The sequence below is a fragment of the Micropterus salmoides genome, unplaced genomic scaffold (assembly GCF_014851395.1).
Source record: "Micropterus salmoides isolate LMB-PRFRI ecotype aquatic unplaced genomic scaffold, ASM1485139v1 Ms_hic_scaffold_1, whole genome shotgun sequence".
In the NCBI taxonomy this organism is placed as follows: Eukaryota; Metazoa; Chordata; class Actinopteri; order Centrarchiformes; family Centrarchidae; genus Micropterus; species Micropterus salmoides.
Genome location: NW_024040040.1, coordinates 33,337,919 through 33,364,729, shown reverse-complemented (window position 1 = coordinate 33,364,729; position 26,811 = coordinate 33,337,919). Strand labels below are relative to the sequence as shown.

General features: G+C 39.9%; 3 protein-coding genes across 5 annotated transcripts in view; 2 read left to right on the top strand and 1 right to left on the bottom strand.

The window, feature by feature from the left end:
- The window catches only part of LOC119906884 (NEDD4-like E3 ubiquitin-protein ligase WWP1), a 38,659-nt gene extending 30,784 nt beyond the window's left edge, over positions 1-7,875 (top strand). For both annotated transcript variants that reach the window (XM_038724334.1, XM_038724325.1), the window contains exons 21-25: positions 131-251; positions 420-524; positions 1,421-1,517; positions 1,647-1,719; positions 4,727-7,875. In XM_038724334.1, coding sequence (XP_038580262.1) covers positions 131-251; positions 420-524; positions 1,421-1,517; positions 1,647-1,719; positions 4,727-4,826 — 496 coding nt within the window. In that variant the 3' untranslated portion in view covers positions 4,827-7,875. The remainder of the gene's footprint in view (positions 1-130; positions 252-419; positions 525-1,420; positions 1,518-1,646; positions 1,720-4,726) is intronic.
- A 1,014-nt stretch (positions 7,876-8,889) lies between these two features.
- rmdn1 (regulator of microtubule dynamics 1) lies at positions 8,890-13,812 on the bottom strand. Its single transcript, XM_038724369.1, has 10 exons — positions 13,616-13,812; positions 13,050-13,155; positions 12,712-12,796; positions 11,414-11,573; positions 11,232-11,321; positions 11,091-11,146; positions 9,624-9,711; positions 9,479-9,509; positions 9,163-9,296; positions 8,890-8,997 (listed from the first exon to the last, which is right to left on the bottom strand). Exons 1-10 carry the CDS (start codon positions 13,745-13,747, stop codon positions 8,956-8,958), a joined length of 924 nt encoding a protein of 307 aa, XP_038580297.1. The 5' UTR covers positions 13,748-13,812; the 3' UTR covers positions 8,890-8,955.
- A 559-nt stretch (positions 13,813-14,371) lies between these two features.
- Positions 14,372-26,560, top strand: LOC119906897 (copine-3-like). 2 transcript variants are annotated; one of them, XM_038724347.1, is made up of 16 exons: positions 14,372-14,616; positions 15,386-15,558; positions 15,755-15,934; positions 16,028-16,102; positions 18,297-18,368; positions 18,492-18,569; positions 18,653-18,742; positions 19,422-19,520; positions 19,615-19,698; positions 19,876-19,935; positions 20,210-20,343; positions 21,026-21,080; positions 21,458-21,509; positions 21,607-21,740; positions 24,179-24,412; positions 24,596-26,560. In XM_038724347.1, exons 2-16 carry the CDS (start codon positions 15,400-15,402, stop codon positions 24,695-24,697), a joined length of 1,608 nt encoding a protein of 535 aa, XP_038580275.1. In that variant the 5' UTR covers positions 14,372-14,616; positions 15,386-15,399; the 3' UTR covers positions 24,698-26,560. The 2 variants fall into 2 exon arrangements, with proteins under 2 accessions (XP_038580275.1, XP_038580284.1); XM_038724356.1 differs by lacking the exon at positions 14,372-14,616 and having other exon boundaries at positions 15,423-15,558; positions 15,730-15,934.
- Positions 26,561-26,811: the final 251 nt, after the last annotated feature.

Genomic DNA, 26,811 nt, shown 5'->3' with positions numbered 1-26,811 from the left:
CAGGATAACCACTGTTTGATCCCAACAGCACCGATCTCTGACCTATGACTATCATTTTGAGTAAATCTATATATATTTTGTTTCTTTTTTTTTTTTACTCACAAGTAAATTTTTGTTGTCTGGCTTGCAGTCTAATGGCAGAGTGGAGGTTCTCCCGCGGAGTAGAAGGTCAAACCAAAGCTTTCCTGGATGGTTTCAACGAGGTGGTTCCACTTCAGTGGCTCCAGTACTTTGATGAAAAGGAACTCGAGGTGAGCAGCATGCCTGATACTGGTGCTCTGTGCTGTTGATGCCTTTTTAAAATTAGAAACAATGAAATAATATTGATGTGCCTCTCTCTCTGTGAATTCCCATAGGCAGCTGTCCCTTCTACTCCTGTTTATGTGCTCTCTGTTCTTGTATGTGTGTGTTTGATCTAGGTGATGCTGTGTGGCATGCAGGAGGTCGATCTGCAGGACTGGCAGAGGAACACGGTTTACCGTCACTACACAAGGAACAGCAAACAGATCATCTGGTTCTGGCAGGTACGGTCACACACTCAAACACACACATTGTTTCTATATTCCTTACCCTCTACTAGGGCTGAACAATTAATCTTTATTGCGATTTGAAAGAACGGCGATTACAATGTAGGTTAATTATGCAATGTATAATTACCCTACATTTATTGCATGACCGTTTTAAACAGTCATACAGTTACAGATTAATTCCGTTGTAATTCTTGTGTGACAGACTTGCTAACCAATCTCAAGCTCCATGCGCCTCCTGTTGTGGTCCTGCTCACCAATCAGAGCGGGCACAGGGCGTGTGCATTTTACAGCAACGAACGAAACTAGAGGAAAACATGGGATAATGGCGTCAGGTGAACAGATACAGGCAGCGGCTGTGCCGAGGTTTTGTGCTTCTACAATGGTTAAGTAGGGCACATAGTTAAATGTTTTTGGGTTTTTTTTGGTCTGTTTTAACCGTGTTTACTGTTGACATAGGACCGGGAGTCTGCACAGGGTGTTTTATTTAGAAAATTGACCGGATTCTCTCTGCTGTTCTGTGTCTGACTTCCTGCCCTGTTCATCTGCTCTGTGCTGCCAGTCTATTCTGACTCTAGCTAAACTTAAAAAAAATATATATATATATCACAAATCGAATCATAATCGCAACATCTGGCTGAAAAATTGCAATTCATTTTTTTCCCAAATCGTTCAACCTTAACCTCTACTGTTTATATTGGAGTGAGCAGCATATTCTGTGTGTTGCACATTTATCGTGTTACTGGCAGGGAAATTCAAAGCTTACATATCGCATATTTTTAAGTTCATGTTGCGCCTTTTCAATGTTTATCATATCAAATGATGGTTAAACAATCTGTTTAGTCATTAGTGTGTGGTCTCTGGTGAGTGTGCTGTCACTTCCTCCTCTTCAGCTGGTGAAAGAGGTGGACAACGAAGTGCGACTGAGGCTCATGCAGTTTGTTACTGGAACCTGCAGGCTTCCTCTGGGCGGCTTTGCTGAACTCATGGGTCAGTGACACATGCACACAGAGGAACACATTTACTACATAATCATTCAGACACCAAGAGCTGCAGATGCATACTATACACCTGTATATTTCATATAGAATCTTCTCATCCCTCGTCTCTGCTTTACAGGAAGTAACGGGCCCCAGAAGTTCTGCATTGAGAAGGTGGGAAAGGACACATGGCTTCCTCGGAGCCACACATGGTGAGTGGAGTGCTCTACCTCTGATTCATGGGATTCATGCCTCTCTCACATAGTTTTGCCCAGAAATTGTAACAAATATTTTACTGTTCACAGGGATTTACATAAATTTGTACTAAGGGTGATCGATGATCGATCAGTCACCGATCTTAATCGGCCGATAATGGCTTTAACTTGAAAAAGTCGATCAGATGATGCAATACTCGCCGACAAATTTTCAACAGCAGCTAAAATGGTTTCACTACGCAATCTGAACCATTTTTAAAGCTAGCTAGCACCAAAGTCTTTTTTAGACTGGAAGCGATTGATGCGCCAAGTCAAATCATTTACAATGAGAGTTGAGCAGCAATCAGACAAGTGGAGCAACAAGCAGGAGCGATCACACGCCGACTGCAACCAGAGTTTAATAGACACTCAGCGCATCAGGCAGAGAGAGACTGATCCTACAGTGTGAGTTTCCTGATGCAAAGAGAAGCGCCAAGCACTCTCTCTGTTTTCGTTATAAAACGGAGACCTTTTGCTATGTTTCTGCCTCCCAGATTAAAACGGCGAACCAGAAGATGTTTGTTTAAAAATGCTGCCGACCCAGTGGGCAAAACAGAGGACTCTATAAAATGATGACACAGACACTCACATTTGGCTTTCTGATTTGATCTTATCAGTCATGCAAAGCAAAACATGATGCTACTGACAGAGTTTTCGTTTCAGTATTTTTATTAAAATATATTTACTGTGTAAATAACAGTTAACAGTTGGCCTACTGTGCATGTCGCTGTATTTACTTTGCGACGACTCCCTGTTAAACATTTCCACTTCGTTGTTGGTGAATGTAAAAAAAAATACCTGGTGTGGTTCTTCATCTGTATTACTTTCTTCTTTTGCCAAATCTTCTGCAATAGCGGTGTAACGTTAGACCATCTGCTTCATGTTTACACCGGCTTGCGCATGCCCAGTGTATCTGTGTGTGTTTTCAGTCGTTTTAATATTGACTGAGATCATCTCTGATACGCAGCTAAAATGATGCTGTGGACAGAGAAGATCGTATTTGTTATAAAACTGTTTAAAAAAACGTAGTAGCATGGATGTAGCCTAACATTACCCCACTCCTCTGTCTACTCCTCTCATGTAAACTCTCCCGTTTTCCCCGGGATTCTCCCGTATTTTTCCGTTCTCACCGGGTATCCTCCCGTTTAAATGTTTCCTTGTAAATTTCCCATATCTTTAACCTTTATAAAATCAAATAAAAACCTGCTGGCCGTATTTAAAGTGTTGGCTACTCTCTTCTCTGGTAAAGCCGGTGGCAGTAGGCTTAAGTAAAAGATGTAGGCTGTGCTTCTTGCATAAGGATTTAATAAATAAAAACAACCCACTGAAATGTTATAGGGCCTTAATTAATATAGTAACTATAAGTAATATTAACAATATACTAACAGTATAATATGGAATTAACATTGTACTTTTATTTATTTAAATGTCAAATCTCAATGATGACCGTTATGACTCCTCTCTGTTGCCCACTCTCCCTCTCTCTGCTCCTCTCTCCCCCCTAAAGCCCACAGAACCTGCCTGAGCTTTCCAGAACAAAAAGCAGCTACTTTAGAGTTTATCATTGACTCAGGATGCCTGGTTTAAGTCTCTAAGACAGATAGAGTGGAATTTGTTGCCCATGTTTCCTGGCAATAAATAAACAGTTGTCATTTCATGATACTTTAGCATCTGTTAATTTTTATACTTATCTATACATTGTTTTAGGACTAATTAAATAAATATACAGTATATTGTATAATGCTACATCATAAATAAAAGGCTTCAAATAGACCCGGTGATCGGTTTCGGCTGATATTACTTTCAGTGTTCGGCCCAAACAGACTGATCGGAGCAACTCTAATTTGTACTTAAAGCTAGGGATGGCAACATTGGAGAAACTAGCAAGAGAGCTAGATTTTGCTGAAAAAATCCCACCATTTCCTTCAGGCCTCCCCAAAAACACATTTTCATGAGTGGTAGGCATGTAGGTAGACAGGCAGATTGGACCCAATGAAATGACTGGCTGTCCTGCGACATTTACATTTATTCATTTAGCTAACGCTTTCATCCAAAGCGACTTTGTCGCACGCCTCTGGAGCAACTAGGGGTTAAGTGTCTTGCTCAGGGACACAATGTCTCACAGTGGGAATTGAACCCAGGTCTCCCACACCAAAGGCAAGCATCTTATCAATCATCTTATCTATGCACCATCACCACCCCTTGCCACAGATTTATTTTTGTGCGTGTGTGTATTTATTGATTGCTGTCGGGATGGATGACACCGGATAAAAACACTAAATGCAATAACAAAAGTAAATTCTCAATTAGTTTTGCAGACTTTTCCAGTCACAGGTGCAATGAGTTTTGCTGCATCACTGCAGCCAAAATTCACTTAGAAACAGTGTTGGCGCTAGAATAAATATCCAAGGGCGGCAAAAGGCTTATTGCAGGGAGGCACCAAAATACTGGCATGTGGCAACGTAGTTGTGCATAGTGATGATAACTATTTGAATAGCAAACCAAGTGAAAGTAAAACCATCTGGTCGTATGCTCCTTGGAAGCAAATTTTAAGAAAGAAATCACAAAGATAGTGATTAAAAATACAAGGAGAAGTCACTTCTCTTGGACTCACTCGTTTTACATGGACCTTTTTATTTTTATTTTATTTTTTTTTACTGAAAACGCACTTAAAGAGGAAGCGCAGAGAAACACAGAAACCATGTAAAAATAATGTCACTGTTTGTATTTGCAGACTGAATGTTAAATAAAAAGAGCACTCTCCCAAGGCCATGGCCTTAACAGAACATCAGTTTCTGGTTGTCACATAACAAAGATCTATTCATAGGTTAATATAGCATATTACGCCAGCACGTACACAATCACACATTTAAGCAGCAAAAATAAAATATATAAACAACACATCTTTTACTAAGCATTTGATCCTTTACGCTGATCTTTGGTCCCCGCCTCTTTGTCTTTTCAGTTTTAACCGTCTGGACTTGCCTCCTTACAAGAGCTTCGAACAGCTGAAGGAGAAGCTGCTCTTTGCCATCGAGGAAACCGAAGGATTTGGCCAGGAATAGAGGGAAGAGTCCTCTTGTATCTCTTTCCCTCCCCATCGCTGTTTAGTCAGCCAAGTAAAACAAACAAAAAAAATTGCACAAGATAACCACCAATGTATATAAGCTATTTTGTCATTTTAAACCAAATCTTAATTTGCAGCATCACTTTTGCCGCAATCCTGTCCCCTACTCCTTAAATATTATATGATGCCCCATCGTGAAATATGCAAGCATTTCAACATTTTTGCTCCTCTGTTTAAAAGCAGAAATCATGGATTTTTTTTATTTCCTCCCCACTGCTGACTGGCTTTTTAAAAGAGACAAAGTGTTTTTGAGAGGATTTTATAGTCGAAGCGCAATCTTCTTTTAAAGCTCTAGTTCTATAGAGCTTCTAAAAGGCAAAAGTAGTATTGGGGTCTGGTGCCTGAATTTTTTTCCCCTCCCTGTTGGACCCATAGTAATTGCAGTTTTTGCGTGCTTGCATGGCTGCCTCTGAAGATGAGAAGACTGCTGTGACCACCCTTCTCCACCACACACACACAAAGACATTTTAGCATGGATGATCTGCCTCTTTCTTTCTCCTTTTTTACCATAATCATCAAAAAGGCAAAGTGTTCTGGATGGAATGAGCTGAAACTGAGATTATCCTCTCATACAGTTTTTCCCTCCATGAGATTCTGGATAGCAGCCCAGAGTAAGACGCATAACCGGATCCACTGGTTTGGATAAAGACATTTAGGAAAAAAAGACTGAAGTTCTTGAAGAGAGGCTACTATATCAAAAAACAAAAGGAATATGGTGACTCAAGGAAAATATTTTAAATTGAAGTAAAAGGTGAATTGTGAGCGTGGTGGCGTTAGGGCCTGTGGGTTATAGTTCTGATGCTTAAACCAGAGACATTGGACATGTTCCAGGCCCCCTTGACTGCAGCCCGCTGCTTCAGTTGGCAAGTAAGATGCACACCAGGATGACCCATTCAATTTTCAGAGGTCCATGGTGTGTCTGTGCTTGGCAGATTCTCTTTTGCTTCTTTTACTTTTGATCTCAGACTGTGAAGTGTCTCCAGAACTATGAAGCCACTGTGGTTTACAGAGCACCAGACATGATTGTGCTTATTTGCTAACATGAAGATCACCTTTACTTTAACCCCTCATCTATACTTATCACAATACAAATACCCATACAGTGCATTTTGTTATGAAGATTATCACTGTAACATGATGCATACCAAATGAAAACTGACCTTTAATGATAGTGTATGATATTTGGCCATCTTTGGTATCATAAGGTCCAAAGGACATCTCATTCATATGAATGTACTCCTTCCAGTACATTCCTACAGGTATTGGAAAAAAAGCTGTTGTCAGCTTCTCACTTGTTTACCAAGCATAAACTTATTACAACCGAATCCAGTGCTGCATAGAAACCCTAGCATTGTTGCAAACATGTCATTAACATGGCAGTAAATGTCCTACAAAGTTTAATGGATAAAGAGTTTTTGGTCAGTGATGAAAAAGGATATTAGAGAGATCAGATAGAAGAGTATCAAATTTCATGTCTTGAATGACTTGAAAGCAACATATACAAGCATACATTGCATGGAGGTGTGGGAGGAGTGGAAACTGTCAAAGGAAAAGAAAATAAGCGTGAAAAGCATATTTGAGGGGCCTATAGATTCACTAGAAACGTTGTAACTGGGTCAGAAACCACTACAGTATTGTTCAAAAATAACAATTCTGTGACTGTTATTTGGCTGTGCAGTCAACAGTTTGACTACAGTTATGCTACACAAAATTCGAGCCATAACGCTGAGCCCTCTTTCCTGAGATCAAACAATTTAATGTAATCAGCCCATGTTCAGTCTCATTCTCAAGCTTTGTGCTGCGATAGACTTTGTTTTTAATAATGTGTGCGTGTATAAATCGGTGAAGTTGAAGCAGTTCGCAGAAAAACAAACTAGCGTTGTCCACATACAAGTAATGATTACAAGACTCCATTAATGAGACGCTAACGTGCCACAGACCAAATGTGTGGAAACGTTTCACACTGCAACTCCTCAGCAGCTTAAGGCCTGTTTGAAGACTAACACAGCAGCAAGCCTGATGATACATTGCATTGCTATATGTTGTGTTTTTTTGTTCTTGCACCTCCACTTTCCCCTTGTCCTTTACTTCATTAAATCCGTCAGGGGACATGCCTTTTGTTTTTCAAAACAGCATGTCTAACTCCTTGGTTTCTAAACTCTGGTGCTTATTCTTTCAGTCAGTGGTCTAAACACAGAATAAAAACTATGGCAGTGGCACGCCATCCTCCTTGTTTTCTCCTCTCCTTTTAGCATTGTGCTTTTTCAGACCACTGCAAACAGCAGCAAGCTGCTTTAGACTTTTTCTAGGAGGAGCTTGTGATTACTCAAGTTATCAGTCATGTATATAACGTATTGAGCTGTCCCAGTGGAAGAGCTGGGAGGACGGATGACAGTATGAAGAAAAACATCTACTGTAGCAAAAGGAGACGACTTTTAAGAGAAGTCAAAACTGCATAACATTGTGCTTCCTTTTGAGCAGAAACCTGTAATCAGACAAAATCAACTGTGTATGTGAATATTCATTGTATAAAGATAATGAAAGTAAATAAAGTACTTAAATATTATAATTACACAGAGCCACTGCTCCATTGACGGAAATCTGTGATGCCTTTTGTTCTTATCAGAAGTAGATGGGACATTTCAGGTTGCCTTCATCGTAGCCACTAACAAGATTAGGTATCACCTGGTCAGGTGTATCCCGTCAAAGCAAAGCTTTTTCATGATACTGTATATCATTTCAGTAAGTGATGATGCAGCAGGAAACTTTGTGGTGACTATGGTTGAGGCCATCTGAAATGCATCCAAACTGTAACATATCGCGTGTAGATACACACTGTAAACACCAACTACACTGTACAGAATGCCCCTTTACTGGAGACGATGTGTATAGAAGATTCATTTTTAATCTGCTTTCAGCCATTTTAATGAAGAGATGGATTTATGAGATACAAATAAATAAGTGAATAAACCCCCTCCATGACCATGCCTTCTTTTTTGTGGTGTGATTATTGGGGGATGAGAGGCCTTCTGCTCAGGATTCACAGCAAAACTATTTTTATTCTGTTCTTAAAGAAAAAAACAAAACAATGTGCTCTTGGTTTATCCTTTTTGTTTTGATTAGTTCTGGCCTGTGGAAAGAACCGTATTTAATAAATGTTTCTGACCATCTTTACAGCGGGTTTGGATTTATTTCATTATATGTGAGAGTAATGCAAATAAGAACTGTCATATTACATCCGATAGCTGCAGGCTTTAAGTAAAATACAAATCAGACTCCACTAATTTTTTTATTTGAGGCACCTCCTTGCCAACATGACTAGTGTCATGGGGAATGTGTTGAAGACAAACCACACAAGGCCACAGTTGTAAAGTGCCATTTAGTAACAATTGCAATCACAGTGGCAACAATTGAGCACAATTTTTGTATTATTAACAGTTCAGTTCATCCTATGCTGTTGAAAAAACAATCATTAAGTTAAAGCAATTGTGGCAAAGATGAAAGTAAATGCGTATACTTGAATAAAATGTACATTTGATTTGAGAAAGCAGATACTACAGATCGTGAATTGTAAGTATACAGATCCAGTTTGGTAATGACATTGGTTAACTTTCTTGATTACACTTAGAAGTTCTAAAAATGTAATTCATTTGCAACTTTTCCCCAGTCCACCCCTCCCAAACATAAAACCATTTGTCTTTTGACTTGACGAAACATTTGTGCGGTGATTTGGTATCAAAAATGTTTTACATTTTGGTCCAGCAAATGCAATGTGCTCGCCTCTAAAGTCAATGTCAGAAAAATCAGCAAGAGGAATTCAGGCATGAATGGATTGAAAGAATTGAAAAAATACAGAATTGAAAAAATACAGACGTTGCATTAACTAAACTCAAAGCTGGATGACTGGACATTGCCTTAACTATAAAAGAGGTATGTATGCTGTGTGCAAGCCCACTCAGTTCTACAGTATTATTACAAAATCATAAAAAGAAAACATTTTGTTAGCGATAATTAACACACCCTAATATATCAAAGGCGTCACATTCAACTCAATGGTGATGACCGCTTTATCCTAGCTTCTTCAAGAGGTCAACAGCTTCTTTATGGACCTGCAGAGGAACAAATACAGTGTTAACCCACATGTTCACATTAGCACGTACAATTCCTGCATCAAGATTCCTGTAGGTGTTTCAGCATTTTCTTCACAAAACTATAACACGTCTGAGTCGAGAGGTTAAAAAAAGACAACAACCTAGTAATCATGGTGTTTGTACCTCTTTGTCTTCCAGTGTGTGAGCAGGGTACTCTTTTGCTTTGGTTAGCCAAAGAAGTGCATTCTGTTTGTCTTTCATGGCCATGTAGGTCTTCCCGAGCATTAGCAGGTTTGTACTGTAGAAGTTTGGATCAACTGACAAAAATAAAAACACAGAAATTAATGTTAGTTGAATACATTTTAAAGCTTTTATATAAATTGTTTACAAGCACGGTGCTGTCATGATTTTTCAGAAGAAGAACTTGAGCTGCAGCCAACAAGGAGATCTGCAGTTTTTTCAGGCATTGCCTCAGCCTCGTTAGTATGCTGTGTTTTACCTTCTTCGGCTTTCAGGAAGAATTCCAAAGCCTGAAAGAGGCAGAAAAACACGACATCATCCAAAGCCAAAACCAGAAAGTGACAAATAAGTGATGTCCGCCACTGTGTAGTTAGTCACAAAACAGAAGACCGAGGAGTCCTCACCTCCTCATATGTGGACGTAGGTGGTGATGAAAAAATTGCAGCCGCCACTTTGCGTTGATACCATGGCAGCTCAGCAAAAGCAAAGCACCTAAGAGCAAGAAGACAATAAATTTACCTGAATAATAAAAACTTTTAGTGACTTAAAGCTCTAATAACAGGATAGAATTATTTCACACAATGGCAACATCTTGGACAAAAGGCCTGATATTGCAACTACTCATTTCGGTCACAAGAGGCTGCAGTGCACCACTACACACCACGTTCTAAACAGGACTAAACACATTTGTGTTTTCTTCCAAGTGAGTTTTAATTTTTCCCACCAGATTTTTAAATTAAAAAGCCTGCTAAATCCCTTGATAACAGGATAAAAAAAAACCAGTAGTTTAACAAAAGAGTTGGCAAGAACGTTTCTCAATGGTAATTTCAAGGTGGTTTTAGAGTTACTGAATAGCTCAGTGGGTAAGGTACATGACTCATAGTCTAAAAATTGTGTGTTTGATCCTTATGTGAGACCAACTTAAAAAAAAAAAATCTTTTTCATATTCCTCTTCAACAAAGTTGTTACGAAGATGACTGATTCACATGCTCACGTTAATCACGTGCTGGAGTGTGCGCATCCCGGCAATTGGTTCCCCATCATTCCCAGGCAGAGGAAATTCATCTGCTTCTCATTCAGGGGAATCCATTTAACTACACATTTCCTGACGGTTATTTCAGAACCTTTGAAATATCTGTCGGGATATGTGTGATTCGATACCCCTGAATCTCTTGATAACAACTTTGTTGAAGAGAAGGATTCAAAAACACACAAAAGAAGAATAAAAAAAACTTTGCAAAGAGCAGGGGTCAAACCTGCAACCCTTTGGATGCAAGTCCTGCACTCAATCAACTGAACTATCTGCTGACTCAGTAACTTCACATGAAATTATCATAGGAAATACACCTGCCGACCCCTGAATTCAGCTATGGTTTGTTATCTCAAGATCACAAGATAATTATCTCGTTATTACGGGGAAATGGAGTAAAATAAAGATATGAATTGATGGCCGTTTAGGGCTTCCGTAATAAAGTTAAAATTAAGTAGTTTTTTTTTGTTTTGTTTTTTTACACAGTTTGTTTCCATCAGGTTTCCATCCAGTTCTGTTTCTGCATTCGGTGGGCCTCAAAGAGTGACAACTTACTTAAAAATGATTACTTAATTTTAACGCCAACTGTGAAGAGTCTCCAACTTTACCATTGCGGCCATTCCAAAAGTAAAAAGTAAATCCACTGCCAGCATCACTTCCTCTAGCGACGCAAATTTGTGGGAGAACTGTAAAACGGACTTGGCTGGTCTAAGTTTGTGTCCATATCTGACTTGATATAAACTGAACTTTCAGATGTTCCTGAAGCAGCTGTACTGGGGGAAAAAAAAAAAAAGTTACACCAGCGGTTTGTTATAGTAAATAATAAAAATAAACGGCTCACCAGTAACCCAAAATATGTATGGAAGTGGCATCCTTGGGATTGAGCTGGATGGCTCTCTAGGAAAAAGCAACATGTTTCGCCTCAGAATATAGATAAATGTGATACAATGATAATATAACACTGACTCAAATGTCCTCTCACCTCTAGATGTTCCCTGATGATGTATGAATTCCCAATTTTCACCTTGACTCCCTCGTATTCTCCAGCATCACTGAGACATACTGCATACCACTGTGTTAGGAAGAAGAATGTGGACAGTTTGGTGAAATCGGACCTAGTAGAGGTGAATCAGTAGGGCCTTCTTAGTGAAACCGCCGTCTTACTTTGTGCGCTGCAAAACACTTCTCATCTTTTTCCAGGGCCTTCTTTGCATATTCTAAGCCCTCATAAACCAGCTCCTTTTTCCGTCTGGCCTCCAAGTTGGTCATGAGGGCCAGGTCACGAGACGCCCGAGCCAGCCTCCACAGGCACTCTGCATCATCACTGGATGGACACACAGCACTTGGATGAGTTTATACACATGTGACAAATTAATTAGTCACCACCTCTTAAATAACAGATGCTGTGTGCATGAAACTAAATCACAACAACATACTCCTATCAGAATCAGTTTTATTTGCCAGATCTGTGTACACATATGAGGAATTTGACTCAAAAAAAAAAGACACTGTGGCAGAAGTCAATGCACTCAACCTTCAACAAAAAAAGACACTGAGCGGGGATAGTAAATATTAAAGCTGCAAGCAGCGTTGGCGGCCGCGTTGCAGATTCTAGAGCTCTGCCGGTGCGGCTGTGAATTTGCCACTTGCTTTGGACGCTACACAAAAGGTGTTAATCATCACTTCCTGTGTGTTCTGGCATGTACATGTGTTCAGGGCGGGACTCGTGTAAAATCTGGTACAAATCTGAGCATGTACACTGAAGTTATAACAACTTCCTGTGTCTTGGCGAACAGTTTAACTTTGCCGCCATTCCACCGCCACGCCGTTAACTGCAAACTCACAAGTTTTACAACACGGCTTCATCAATGTGTTAAGGGTTTTCTGGGACAGTTTTGAAGTTGATATGCCCAACCTGCTAGGAGTAGACAGAAAATTTGAAGTCATCGAACTAATTCCCTTGGAGGAGTTCGTCATGTAATGTAATGTAGTTACGTTAAAGTACAAAGTGTGTAAATTGCCATAAATGACCATTAAATCCAAAATGGCCGACTTTCTGTGTGCTGGCGATTTTCTGCATCGCTCCAAGACGCACAGAAATTTCGTACACTAGTTCAAACTTTGTCCGCGGCTGCTCTGTAGGGGGCGCTAGCGAGCCATTTTGCCACACCTATGCGCAAAACCCACAAAAACAAAAAAATTTTGCCCTGCCTAAATTTTGTGCAAAATTTGGTGAGTTTTCCGGTATGTTTTTAGGCCCCCAAAATTAAGGTTACTTAGCAGAAAAATTAAAGAAAATAATCCCTTCAGTTTCAATAGGGACCTCGCACGTTTTGTGCTCGGGCCCTATATATAATGCACCAAAAACAGAGTATATTCCAGTAAGGTTTTGGGGATAACAAAGAGAAATAGAGAAAACATGAAAAGTGAGAACAGAGAAGAGTTGGTTATGTCCTACTTGCCTGTCCTTGTACCGCAGCAGCAGGTGGTACAGCTTCTCTGTCTCTGCACAGCTATACAGGTAGTCAGCCTGCTCCAAAACCTCCTCTGCACGGACAAAAAATAGTTAATTCAGTTAGAAATGATCTTATTCACTAGACTAAACCTAAACTCTGTCTCTCTCTTCATTTTCCTTCATGCTGTCCCAAAAATGTTCTCATAGCAAGATGTGTTTATTATGATTTATGTCACAGTGATTATGACTGCGGTACTCTTCAGCTAATTCCTGAATATAACATGTTTTTTGTGCCAAAATCTGTATTTGAAAGATATCTCACATCTAGCAGAGTTATCCAACTACCTTTTTCTAGAGCGTGGACCACGGGTGAACTCTGCACCCTATGATAAGCTTTGTAAACCAGGCAGGAAAGTGTGGGGAGGCCCAGGAGGAATGTAGCTCTTCCCCTCTGTACACACAAAAAGGAAGGGACATAAACACACATTAGGAATTATATGCAAGGGACAAGAGTTAAAACTCTGATTCCTGGGTGCTGGCGATTATCTGTCTCTGTTGACCCAAGGTAACCTGACACTGCCAGAGATGCAGTATGGAGGCACCAGGGAACCGCACTCACCCATGATCATTGTAGAGTTTGAATTTGAAGCTTTCAATTCACACAATCAAGACCATCATCATACTCAACAGCATACTGTTGCGTGACACAAAGCTGCAGTATGGCACTTGTCTGAGTGTAGTATAGCATAATAGTATATAATGTAGTATAGTATAATATAGTATATGTCCTTCTAAAGCGTAAATTCACGAAGTTGGGCATCTGTAAGTATGTAAAAGTTAACGATTTTAACAGTTTCGGGAATAGTAACAGCACTGTACGATGAGTAAGAATAAAATCCATCGTTATTTACAATCAGCTCAGTGGCCGTCCTTCTTGAAGCTGTCCAGTAACGCCGGTTGGTCCCCCTGATTAGGATGTTTTTTGCACCAGATACTGAGAGTAAAGTCCTGCTCACACACCGAGTTAAAACTGTTCCAGCCATTATGTAAGAGGCCAAACCACACTGTCAACAGTCTACTTCGACTAGAGCCCAAACACTCAATGATATGACTTTTGATGGTGTCACAAACTTGTGGGCTGGTCTTTAAAGACAAACAGGGAACATTCAAGAGCACAAATACAAAACGTTGCAAAGGGACCGTGAACATTGGAAATGTTTGTCTTGTAATACAGTTGTATTGCTTACCTTTAAATGTGTGTTACATTCTAACTCTTTTTATATTACTATTTTTTTCTTTATATTTTCCTATTTTCTAATTCCTACTTTTGAAACTTGTCTTTTAGCACAACACTTCACATATTGTTCGAATATTAATCCCAAATTAAGGCTAACACCGGAAGGTTTTATTGTATCTTTAATGCTACAGAAATGTCTTACATGTTAATTTCCATAGACTGTATATAAAAATTACATATCACAGCATTTAAAATGATCAGAGTCAAAGTTTTGTTAGAAAATGTCTTTCTTGAATGCAACCCGGAGAAGTTTGTCTCCCGTATTATGCAGTCGACAAGAAACAACCGAAACTCTGGAGTGTTCCATAGTACTGTTAAACAGGTTATTGCACCGTGCATTGTCAACACAAGAGTTAATTTAATTTTAGCAAAAGTGACACACGTAAACACTACCATTAAGCAAAGAGAGAAAGAGAACAATAGTTGCCAATAGAACGACTTAAGCAAACTGAGGTTAGCTATGTTAGCTGGTCACCAGTCACCGTTAGGTTGGTTGAGCGTCAGCTCCGCCCCGTGGTTGCTCAGCTGTTCATGTCAGATAAACGTTAGCTAACGTTACGTATTCATGTACGACCAGAGGCAGGCAAAATTGTATATTTTTCATCAACTAAACAGGTAAATAAACATCCGAAAGATTTAAACTGATATGAAGAAATACTATGTTTTTGGAGAAACGGTAACGTTATTGGTTAGCAAATGTTTTGTTGCCTGGCATCGCCACACCCACTTAACTAGCGTCTGTATGTCTGAACTTAATTAACGTTAAACCTAAACTGACGTTATATCGTCTAACGGTCCGTACTAAAGTTTTGTCCAAGCTCCATGTGATTCATTTTATTATTGTCATCGTAAGTTACACATTTTTGTTGTTGCCTGTATTTCAGTGTCAATACAGGGTCCTCACAACCTACTGTTGTGGTCCGTTAAGGTTAACAGTTTATATGTAACGTTAATAACCGCTGGATTAATTTGGAAATTCCAAAACACAATTGACTAACAGGACATGTAGCTAGTCATTACTACCACTAGAAAGAGCTAAGTTACCTGTAACGTTACAGTGTGGTATTCAGATTACTTAACAGGAGCAAAACCACATGTAAAAATACTCATGTCATAAGTGCTTTAAAATTGTACTTAAGTTAAAGTACATTATTATAAGCAACAAAATGTAAAGTATCAGTAAAACCAGTTATGCTGAGTGGCCCCTGTCACTGATGTGCAAACAGTAAATTTCCCCCTGCAAAGTATTGGAGTAGAAGTATAAAGTAGTGTTGAAATATTTAAGTAAAGTAACATTTTACTTAATTGCACTATATGAGTAAATCACTCTTACCTCTAAAACAATTTATGGGTTACCTGTGCTGCATCTGTTTGATCATATTAGTACAACAAGCTGCCATGGCCTCAGGTGGGGCCCCAGTGCCAGGGCCCAGCCATTGGGCCACCAAGGTCGAGCTGACCATCTCCTGTGAGAACCTCATGGACATGGATATCTTCTCTAAGTCTGACCCTCTGTGTGCTTTATACATTAACACTTCAGGCTCCAACTGGTATGAGGTGTGTATTAGTTCATGAGAGGAGATGAGTTAAAAATCTGTCATGTGTATGAGTTAAGGCCTTACTTTGAATAATTTATATAGACCTTTACATCTAACAGACTTACCTGCATGCGTTGTTGGCTTGTTTATGTTCCGTGTTATATATTTCCAAATCATGACATGATCATAGATCATGTCTTTTCTTTGTGAATCAGTTTGGGCGCACAGAGATGATCCTGAACTGCCTGAATCCAAAGTTTGCCAAGAAGTTTGTTATTGACTACTATTTCGAGATGGTCCAAAGGCTGAAGTTTTGCGTGTATGATATTGACAATGACACCTATGATCTGAGCGATGATGATTTCCTGGGGGAGCTTGAATGTACCCTGGGCCAGGTGAGCTTCACTTGGTACAGTTTTGAAAGACATACATTGGTTGTTCCTCCACCTCGTCATTGTTCTGTGACACTGCCAGTGTTTTGTGTCCAGATTGTTTCGAACAGGGAGATGACTCGACCTTTGTTGCTGGAGGACAAGAGACCCGCAGGTCACGGGACCATCACAGTGAGTGGACCCATTTCTAAAAGAAATGATAAGTTATGCCTTCGCTGTGAGTGAGGCACTCTCTTTGTGGTCATAGACGCACTGGAAAAAGAATGGCTGCTGTGAGCTCAGTCCCAACACAAGTGCATCAGGTAGACTGTACCTATAATAACAGATAAAGTTTATTACTGTAGTTTTATCCCCAGAGCATGAACTCCAATCTGTTCTCCTATGTGGGGTAATGTGGTCAAAACAAGCATGTTCACTTTTTTATGTGTTGTATAAAGTTCAATTCAATTCAATTCAATTTTATTTATATAGCGCCAAATCACAACAACAGTTATCTCACAGCGCTTTTCATAAAAGAGCAGGTCTAGACCGTACTCTGTGATGTTATTTACAGAAGCCCAACAGTTCCCACCAAGAGCAAGCACTATAGGTGACAGAGGCAAGGAAAAACTTCCTTTTAAGAGGCAGAAACCTCGAGCAGAACCATGGCTCAGGGTGGGCGGCCATCTGCCTCGACCGGTTGGGGTGAGAGAGAGAGAGAGTAAGGAGAGAGAGATGTAAGGAGAGAGAGAGGGGAGGGAGGCAGCCTACACAATATACACACAGAGGTACAGACAGTGAAGGTAATGTTGCTATAGACTAAATGAAAAATGGTACAGATATTTATAATAGTGTTAATGGTAACAATCGTAATTTTAATGATTATAATAACAATAATAACAATAAGACTAGCAACAATAGTCGTTGCAGTAGAGGTTGTCGAGCAGGAACACAGGGGCAGCAGGTGACCCGCAGCCACAGATCCAGACTCCACAGCTCCAGAGCCAGAAAACCTGCAGGAAGTGATATGAGGAGAGAGGAGAGGGACGAGAAAGCACAAGACTACCAGAAAGGGGAGAAGTTGTGTTAGTAACATGCAATAATGGGATGAGGTTGCATACAGAGGGAGAGAAAGTAGAGGAGAGAGGAGCTCAGTGAATCATGGGAAATCCCCCGGCAGTCTAGGCCTATAGCAGCATAACTAAGGGATGGTTCAGGACTACCTGAGCCAGCCCTAACTATAAGCTTTATCAAAGAGGAAAGTCTTAAGCCTACTCTTAAATGTGGAGATGGTGTCTGCCTCCTGAACCCAAACTGGAACCTGGTTCCACAGGAGAGGAGCTTGATAGCTGAAAGTTAAAATGTTAATCTTGAGATATGACCATAGCAAACATGCGGGATCCTAGTTATGTTTGTTAAAGGAAATAACTATGTGATAGTCATAAAATACCACCATCTTGCTAGACTGTACTGTATTATACTGCATAACTGCACATGATTTTGGTTATGATGACCTTTTGAGTGATTCTCTTTAGTATAACATCATTTTAAAGGAGCTGTATGCAACATTCACCACCAGCATCTCAGACCAAAACAAGTGGGCGCTACAGCCCACCAGACTACATTGCGAAAAACTCCGCTAAATATTCTGGTTCCATGCCTCAACCTGCAGCGTCAAAACAGGCTTGCTGTAATGTAATTCTTGGGGACAAATGTGTTCGTCACAGTTGCATACATTCACGAAAAGTGCAACATGACAACATTATGGAAAGGATAACTATGGAGAAATATGGACCTTGTTAAACAGTAAAATCCTTTTTGTTCAACCAGAAACAGCCGTTAAATTGCTCAAAAAACAATAATTTTACCTCAGAGATTTACAATTAAACTGAACACAAACTAAATTAAACTCAACAAAACCATCTTTGTTCGTTTTCCCCCTATTCAGTCAACAATTCTGGTTTGGTCTAGATCCTAAACTAAATCCTAAATTCAAGGTGTAGATGAGAACCGCCGTTATATTTCTCTCCTCAAAGCAGCTACACAACGAGAGACTTGCATGCTCATCGGCTACCAAAACAAAAGCTGAAGCTCGGATGACAACACACACACAGGGTGTGTGACATCATCCTGTGCTCAGGGCGCTATCCCGCCACGATTTCTTTACAGAGCAAATAGTTGTTTGCGGCTATATTAATGTTGAGAATCTTATATACAGAACCTTTAAGGGGTCATAGCTGGGTTACACAACATGAACATGCTTTGTGCTGTTTATTCATGTGAATTTACAAGAATTAAGAGTTATCTCTCACTGCCATATGGTCCAAAGAACAAAATTGCCTGAACATTTAAGAGTTTTGATTTCTTTCTTTCGTTCTTTAAATAGATCTGTGCTGAAGAAATAACAGACACGAGAGTGGCAAACTTTGAGGTGTCAGCCCGCAGGCTGGACAAAAAGGTGATGATGGTTAATGTAAATAGCTAGGTCTGACATTGGGGGTCCTCTATTATCTAAACTGCCTTTTGATTTACTTTAATATCTTGAAGTAGTGTACATTATGAATTGGATATGGTTGTTCAGTATTTGTGGTGGTCGGACCCTTTCCTGGAGTTCTACAAGCAGACAGAAACCGGATGGCAGCTGGCTCACAGGACAGAGGTAAACATATTGACCAACAACTCATTCCTCTGCTTTCATAGAATTATTAGTGACTTGTGGCTCATTGTAAGCCATTTATTTAGGTGGTGAAAAACAACCTAAACCCAACATGGAGACCCTTCTGCATCTCATTGCGATCTCTCTGTGGAGGACATGTGGAGAAACCTATAAAGGTATTTATTTAATTATCTCAGTTAATATGCGCTGTAAAATGCAGCCTTTTAACCAGTTTCCTTAAACAACCCCTCCCTCTTACTTTTTTAGATCAGCTTGATTGGCCTGATTGACCATGCTGCTCTAACATACTAATGATTCATGTTGTGATCTTCTTTTCATCTTACAATGGTCCCAAACTTAAAGCATGGGGGTGCTTGCGACCCAGTTCGGTAAGCGATGTGTGAATGTATGCACGATTCGTGATGCTGCCACTGTCATTGGATTTCCATCAGTAACTGATAGTGAAATATGATTGATTAACTTGTGCATGTGAGGTGTGGACTTTGTAATTCATTGTAGGATTGGACTGGTATTGGAGCAAATGTGCATTTTTGATGAAATGACGCTTCCTGTTGTCTGAATAGTCTACAAAAAGGCATACTATTGTATCTACATGTCATTTAAAAAATGTTACACCCTGACTTAACAAAACATTTTCATTAATACTGCTTTTTAATTAAAATGGAATTATATATTTAGATAAATATCAGTGAAAATGATTGAAATGGCTTTTTTTAAAAATAGATCACCTAAACCATCATTTATTCGTCCTGTCTTCATACCTCATACTGAAATTATTATGGGGTGGCTTTTATTTTGTCACCCACTACAGGAAATGTCTCTGTTTGTCTTTAGGTTGACTGTTACGACCATCATGTCAATGGCATCCACGACCTTATTGGAAGCTTTAAAGCCACACTGGCAGAGATGCAAATGGGAACTCACATTTCACCGGTGAGTTTTTGTGTGTGTGTTTTGATTCCAGGTCTACCAATAAAATAACCTGTTATTTTTATTTAAACTGGCATAAATATGTTCACACTTGCAGGCTGAATTTGAGTGCATTAACCCAAACAAGTTAAAGAAGAAAAACTACAAAAACTCTGGTGTCATTTGCATCAAGAACTGCCAGGTAATGATTTAGAGAGACTTTCTCTACCTTGATTTCACAGTGATGTACTGCACTGGTACATCTTCTGTCTTTTTTAGACCATGCAAGCAGAAACAACTCTTGTTGCTTCATACATATGTTACCACTTTCACTGATGTTTATTGCATGACAGAGTTAATGTAATGTTTACTCTTTCAGGTGGTGAAGGAGTATACCTTCCTGGATTATATTATGGGAGGATGTCAGATCCACTTCACTGTGAGTTTGGAAATGTCATACACAAGATGTTATATCTTTAATACTTTTATTTATGTTAACATTTTTTAAATTAGCAGACCAAACGTCTTAAGAGTAAAATAATCAGTTTAGTTTAATTTGCCTTTTTAATGGCCCTAAAACTACTTTCAGGTAGCATGCTTCTCTGAAACTTGCAGAATTCTGTTATATACTGTGTTGCGAATCTCTTATTTGCATTTGGTCACTGAGCAGCTCCATACATCCTGATCTTTATCCTCTCTCTGACTCGGGCCAGATTGCCATCGACTTCACAGGCTCTAACGGGGATCCCAGCAGCCCCCAGTCTCTCCACTATATCAACCCTGAAGGCTATAATGAGTACCTGTCAGCCATCTGGGCAGTGGGTAATGTCATCCAGGACTACAACAGGTAAACTCAAACTCTGCTTCATCCTGCATTATCCTACCATTTTAAAGCAACATTATGTATTATTTTTTTGTTGTGTGATTCGAGGCCCCTACAGTTTCAGTAAATAAGGACAGCTTTACTACTTTCTGTACTTTAAATGTGAACGAAAACTAGCAAGTTGAAAACATCAAGCATGCACAAGGAGTTAATAAGTTATTAGTTACTAGTCCAGCAGCAAGAAGGCCTGCTCAGCATCTGTCCTGAATCCTTTCAGCTCTTTTAGCTCATGCCAACGAGTAAAAACCAGGCCGACATTTACAATTGTCCGATCTCTAGCTTGGTCACTCTTTCTTTTTCTATTCTTGTTACCTCTAACAACATCTTATTCAGTCTCTTTGCAGCATCTGCCATGATATCCATACTGAGAATACAGAGCTAGCATTACATTAAATACTTTTTGCTTGTCAAAGCAGGACTACTGGAAATTTAAAGACCGTCTTCATAAAACTTCAAAACAAAAAACGAAGCCAACAGTCTTTCTCAATATTCTTACATCAAGCCAGTCAATTGCAGTACAATGTGTCATTTAGTTTTATTTTTACGATTACGATTTAGTTTTACAGCTTTAATCTACTGATGTGCCTTGTTACGTGTGCTGTTAATGTTATACCTAAAGCTAAATTTTGTCTGTCTTTCTGTATAGTAGCAAGATGTTTCCTGTCTTTGGTTTTGGAGCCCAGGTGCCTCCCTCCATGCAGGTATGAAAAGTCTGGAAAACCTTTCAAGTCCTGACCGTCATTATACAGACTTCACATCTGACATTTCATGACTCACTCTGGTTACACTTGTACGTGAAGTGTTTTCACGTTTCTGTCATTAACATCCTGAACATTTTCACATTCCTGTCATATACAGCAAATCAAAGATGTTTGACTTTCTTTCTTTTGTATAATTGCGCCCTCTATGAGCCACATAATCAGTTCAATGGCCAAATTAAGGTTTAAAATGTTACCAGCTAAAAAGTGATTGCATCCATATATTTTGTCACTTACCTGATTTTCAGCTGTGCTAGCCAGGTTAGTAAAGTCATGGAATGTATTACAAAGCTTTTAATATTTAGGAATCATGCTTACAGGTTTCCCATGACTTTCCTGTCAATTTCAATCCAGCAAATCCATTCTGTGCAGGTAAGTCAACCCTTGTCACAAGATTGTGTTTGGCTGTGAAAAGTTGTTCAGGGATGCTGCATTTGTTGCTGCCTAATACTGTGTGTGTGTGTTGCAGGCATTGAGGGTGTGGTCCATGCCTACCGGCAGTGTTTACCTCAGGTGAAGCTGTGGGGCCCCACCAACTTTTCTCCAGTTATCAACCATGTAGCCTGCTTCACCCAACAAGCCATGCGGCAGAATATGGCCTCAGTAAGTCAAAAGAAAAATTGTTTAAATACTCTGAGGTGAATTCACAAAAGCATTGCATCGCCTTTGTGGCAGCTAAACCTCAGACAAAAACCATGTAATTCTTAAAGGTGTGCCCTCAAAGGTTGAAATCCACCCCTAACTATGCTGCCAGGCAAATAGCATCTTGGTGCTCCAGTGCTATTTGCATGTTCTGAAATAAGTAAAATGCGTAAATCTGGTGCAGAATTGGCCCCTTTCTATGCAAATGAGCCTCATTGCAAAAAAGGCCTAGTCACAAACAACAATGCTAATAGCCACGCGCAGTTAGACTTGGCAGCAGTGATTGCAGCCAGGGAAAACAATAGCGCATCACAGTCACATCATAATATGCACACAGATAGCACAGACGTTCGTCATTAGGGAATGACACTTGAAAACAACATTAAACCCACTGCTATGAGAAGCGGAGAATATAGTTACACACTGTAAAAGCCCAGACAGCAGAGAAAACAGGTCTACATGCATGAGCAGGATCGCATAGTTAAAGCGTCAGTAATTAATAAACACTTGACAAAACACTCAATACAGAGTGAGTCATAGAAAAATGAAAGACAGATAGAAATGTAAGAGCAGGGGGGAGTTAAAGCTGCAGAAGGGAATTCTTTTAAAAGTTACTTTGTCATATTTGCTAAAACTATCACTATTTCCTGACAGTAGTACATGAGACACATAATCTGTAAAACAAATATCTAGTTTCTCTCGCTCCTCCTACTGCTCCTAATGCCATTTGCAAGAATCCACCGCTCCATGAAGAACACGGTCAATCAAATCCAGGAGGAGTGTCTAACGCAGTGTCAATCACTGCTCATGCACACTCTGCGCAACTCCTCTCCTCGTGCACACTCGCACTCCGTCAAGCTCAGCATCTTCAGCTCACAGCTTCAGAACCGTTGCAAACAACAATGCCTGAGGAAACAACCACCAGCAATAAAATAACTGTCTATCCCTCCATCAACAGTGTATAGTACAAAACACATGTGTGACCTGCCAATCCTGGGGTTCTCTGGTGAATGCCAATCGAGCTCACAGATCCCACTAGACGACGTTGGGCCCTTATGCCATCCTCTTGCAGTCTGTTTCTGATAGTTTGGTCAAAACATGCACACCAGTACCATGCTGTTGGTCATTTTGTAGCCCTCTGGCAGTGCTCCTCCTGTTTCTCCTAACACAAAGGATCAGAGACCGGTCCTGCTCATGGGTTGATGCCCTGTCCAACTTTCCGCATATAATGGCCTGTCTCCTGGTATTTCCTCCATGCTGTTGAGACAGTGCTGGGAGAAACAGCAAACCTTCTTGCGATGTGACATCCTGGAGGAGCTGGACTACCTGTGCAACCTGCATTGGCTGCAGGTACCACCTTATGCTGTCAGTAGTGACAAGGACACTAGAAAAACACAAAACTAAAGATCAATCAGTCAGGGAGGATAAGGAGAGAGCAACTATCTGTGGCCATCACCTGCAAAACCATTCCCTTTTTGTCCGTTGTCTTGCTGTTGCCTCTCCACCTGTTGTCTATTTCATGACACTGAGGCCCTGTCTACACGAACACGGGTATTTTCATAACCATGACTTTTTTTTCGCTGTTCGTCCACACGGAAACGCAGTATCAGGTCACTGAGACCAAACATTTTTGAAAACCCCTGCCAGGGTTAGGATTTTCAGAAATGCCGGTATCATGGTATCACACGGTAAAACCAGGGTTTTTGCCTTGCAGCATCAGAGTGTGCACCGTTTATCCTCTGTGTTTGATGTCAGATTGTGCACCACTGCCTGCTTTGTTTACAGTTTTATTAGGCTCTGATTGGACATCATGGCTTTGGTTTGGCATGCTCATGACAGCGCTTAATAACGTGTGTTTGCGTTTTCATGTGGACGGAGATTTCTTTTTAAACGAAGGAGGAAAAACTCCTGTTATAAAAATACCCGTCTGCGTGGACTCAATCGGCCTGATTTACAATCGTTATGCTTCTCAACTTGACAGTTTAATATCTCTGAAGTTGAATTGACTTGATGTTATATACTGTGATCAACAAGTGTTCCCTTATTTTTTAGAAGTGTATTTCACTTTTTGAAAAATTAATATCATGTTATTTAAAAAAAAAAACTCTATCAAAAAAACAATTTAATGTAAAAATGTAAATCATAAAAAGGTAAACCACTTATTTATATTCAGATTTCTCATCAGTAATACAATGTTGTTGAATGTAAAAATTTATGTTTCCTAGTGTTGAATGCCAAGTGGCAAGCCAAACAAATTGGAAATCAAAATAATAACAATAATAATAGATCTTAATTAAACCAAAGAGGAAGAAGAGACTATTCTAAGATCATATTGGAACAAACCTTTGTTTTTTGGGCCTTTGTATATTTTATCATTTGTTTTCTCCCTCCATCCGCAGCAATACTTTGTGCTGCTCATCATCACAGATGGAGTGATCACAGACATGGACCAGACACGCACTGCTATTGTAGAGGCCTCTCTTCTGCCCATGTCTATCATCATAGTGGGCGTGGGTGGGGCAGACTTCAGCGCAATGGAGTTCCTTGACAGTGATGACAAATTGCTGTGTTCCCCCAGCGGTAATTTCGCCTCAAGAGACATCGTCCAGTTTGTGCCCTTCAGAAGGTTCCAAGTAAGCAGCAGCCCATATCTAAAATTCAGCAGAGAATATTTCATGTGCCTTAGTATAACAGGTATTTACTGATTTGAAAGTAAAGCATGAGCTGTCCATAGCACATACACATTTTAATGTTAGCAAGCATGGTCCTAAACATGGCTCCAATTAGCTCTTATCATTATAACATTGTCATTGCAGGGAAACAGTGTGGCCCTTGCCCAGAGCGTGCTGGCAGAGCTGCCTGATCAAGTGGCCTCCTACTTCAATTCTTACAAGCTGAAACCCCCCCAAATAGATTGAGTGTTTCTGGCCCGTCCTAGAAAGATGGGTTAAATTAACCCAAATACATGTGCTTTTCCGCCTCTCCTGCACCATATTTTGGCATTTATTGTTTCGCGAACTGGTGTAAATCAATGAAGAGAAAAGAAAGAAAAGAAAAGACGGATGTGGGGTAAAAAATAAACTATACAAAGTATACTTAAATTTAAAATCTGTGATCTTATTTTCTGTAATCTTTAAAATTTGACTTGATATAAAATCCATAAACAAAGAGCTGCTGTGACCAAGAGACCTGATAGCTTGTATAGTGCATGATAACACCAAGAAATCCCAATAAAAGTAATCAGAATATCCTCTGTGGACTACAAATATATCACTTGACATGTTGGGATGGCTTTGTTGATGTAATGTCCCTGTGCCTTGTAAATGTCCCTGTGCCTTTTTTCTGTCTTTTCCCTTCTCTGTTTGTAACCCATATTAAAGTTTTGTGTCTTAATCCTCAAACCATGTGAGAAAAGGTCAGGCACTGGAAAGGTTGTTTTCAGCACTATAGACATCATGCTAATGTGACACTATTCTTTCCGACCTTATTGACGCAAGTCCTTGTTGCTTCTGTATATGCGAGCAAAATTTACTTCATGTATAAGATGATGTGATTTTAAGTGTGATGTTTAGTTTAGTAGTAAGTTTGAGCTTTGCCCCAAAACTGTGGGTTTTTGAAAAAGAAAATATTTTTAACTAATCTGTTTTTTCACTTGCATCAGTGCTGATCTATGTTCATCGCAGAGAGACTGAACTGTTAAGCTGTTGCTTCCTCTGTGACTGCAGTATTACTCTGTGTATGTATGTGTGTGTAATCTTTGGAGGCTTATACAGTACCAATGCTAAGTGGGATGGCTGATGCTAGCAGAAACAACACAACAAACATAATCCACAAAAACCCCACTTGATGTCACAAGTGAGTCTGTACATTGTGTCCATGAATGTCCACAGGTCTCCTCTTAGCGCTGTCTGGATGTGAGAGACCATTATGGTCTACTGAAGCTCCCCTTTTGTCTGACTATCTCAGCTTTGACCAAAGACTAGTGTTTAAATCAGGTTGAAAGTTTTTTGACTGGGATTTTTGCTGTGGCAGTGTTGGGGGAGAGCCAACAGGGGCCTGTGCCCCTGTAACACAGACCTTGGACCCCCCCTATGGCCCCCCTCTGAACGAAAAGTCTACAATAATTATAGTAATATATCGTCCTTGCGACAATATGGCGCTAATGTGAAAGGCAGAAGAAATGTGTCTCAACTAGTCGAATCCTTTAGGACGTTACACCGCCGCTGTCTGGTGGTAGTTATCCCTGATAGAAATTCATGCACGCGCACTCCCTGCTGCGGGAGTGCGCGTGCATTCAACGGTGAAGGCGGACATTTGACTTCAAATGAAAAATATAACGTGGATTGTTTCACCTATCTTTTTAGTATTGTTTTATCAACGAGGTATTTGCAGAGCAGCTATTACACGGATTAAAAATGCTTTATAGGCTAATGTTAACGTTACGTGTTATTGAGCTTCGTATTATTCATTGCACTGAATTGAGAATGTCTAAACAAGACTAGCAGTTTCAGTTTCCCCCGTAAAGCAAACATTTATTTTGCGATAGTCTGACAATGTTATAACTGACCACGGAGTTGATCACTTAGTCATCCATGTTACTCTTTGGAAGCTAGATACAGACAGGCTGTCACCTTTTTCAAGTAAGCTGCTCCTACAAATATAAACGCCATCAAAACTGTAAAATCAAGATCACTGTAATCAGTTTAACACATTACTCGCCTCAATGTTACAACTACTTGACTCGAAATGTACATTAAACTGAATGCAGCATTGTAGACAAATTTTTGTCCTTGTATCCACGTTTCCATTGCATGGATAGCCTTTGAATATTGCTGGAAAGTGTCCCCCTCCTTAATTGGTGAATTATTATTATAACAATTTATTAATGCATTGCATTTAAAGCACTTTTCATACACAAAAAGCGATAACAGTAGCCTACTGGTCCTACCAGGCGGGACATGCAGTCTGCCAAAATATGTATCCCTGTCCAAAATGCACAGATGATGGCCTACTATCAAGTATTTAATGTTGT

Excerpts from the sequence above, each read along its gene's own strand:
- LOC119906897 (XM_038724347.1), top strand. The coding sequence starts at position 15,400 with ATGGCCTCAGGTGGGGCCCCAGTGCCAGGGCCCAGCCATTGGGCCACC. Across the intron at positions 18,743-19,421 it reads ATGTGGAGAAACCTATAAAG|GTTGACTGTTACGACCATCA; the intron begins GTATTTATTTAA and ends GTTTGTCTTTAG. Across the intron at positions 20,344-21,025 it reads GTCATCCAGGACTACAACAG|TAGCAAGATGTTTCCTGTCT; the intron begins GTAAACTCAAAC and ends CTTTCTGTATAG.
- rmdn1 (XM_038724369.1), bottom strand. The coding sequence starts at position 13,747 with ATGGCTGGAACAGTTTTAACTCGGTGTGTGAGCAGGACTTTACTCTCA. Across the intron at positions 11,574-12,711 it reads CTGCTGCGGTACAAGGACAG|TGATGATGCAGAGTGCCTGT; the intron begins GCAAGTAGGACA and ends GTGTCCATCCAG. Across the intron at positions 8,998-9,162 it reads ACACACTGGAAGACAAAGAG|GTCCATAAAGAAGCTGTTGA; the intron begins GTACAAACACCA and ends GTTCCTCTGCAG.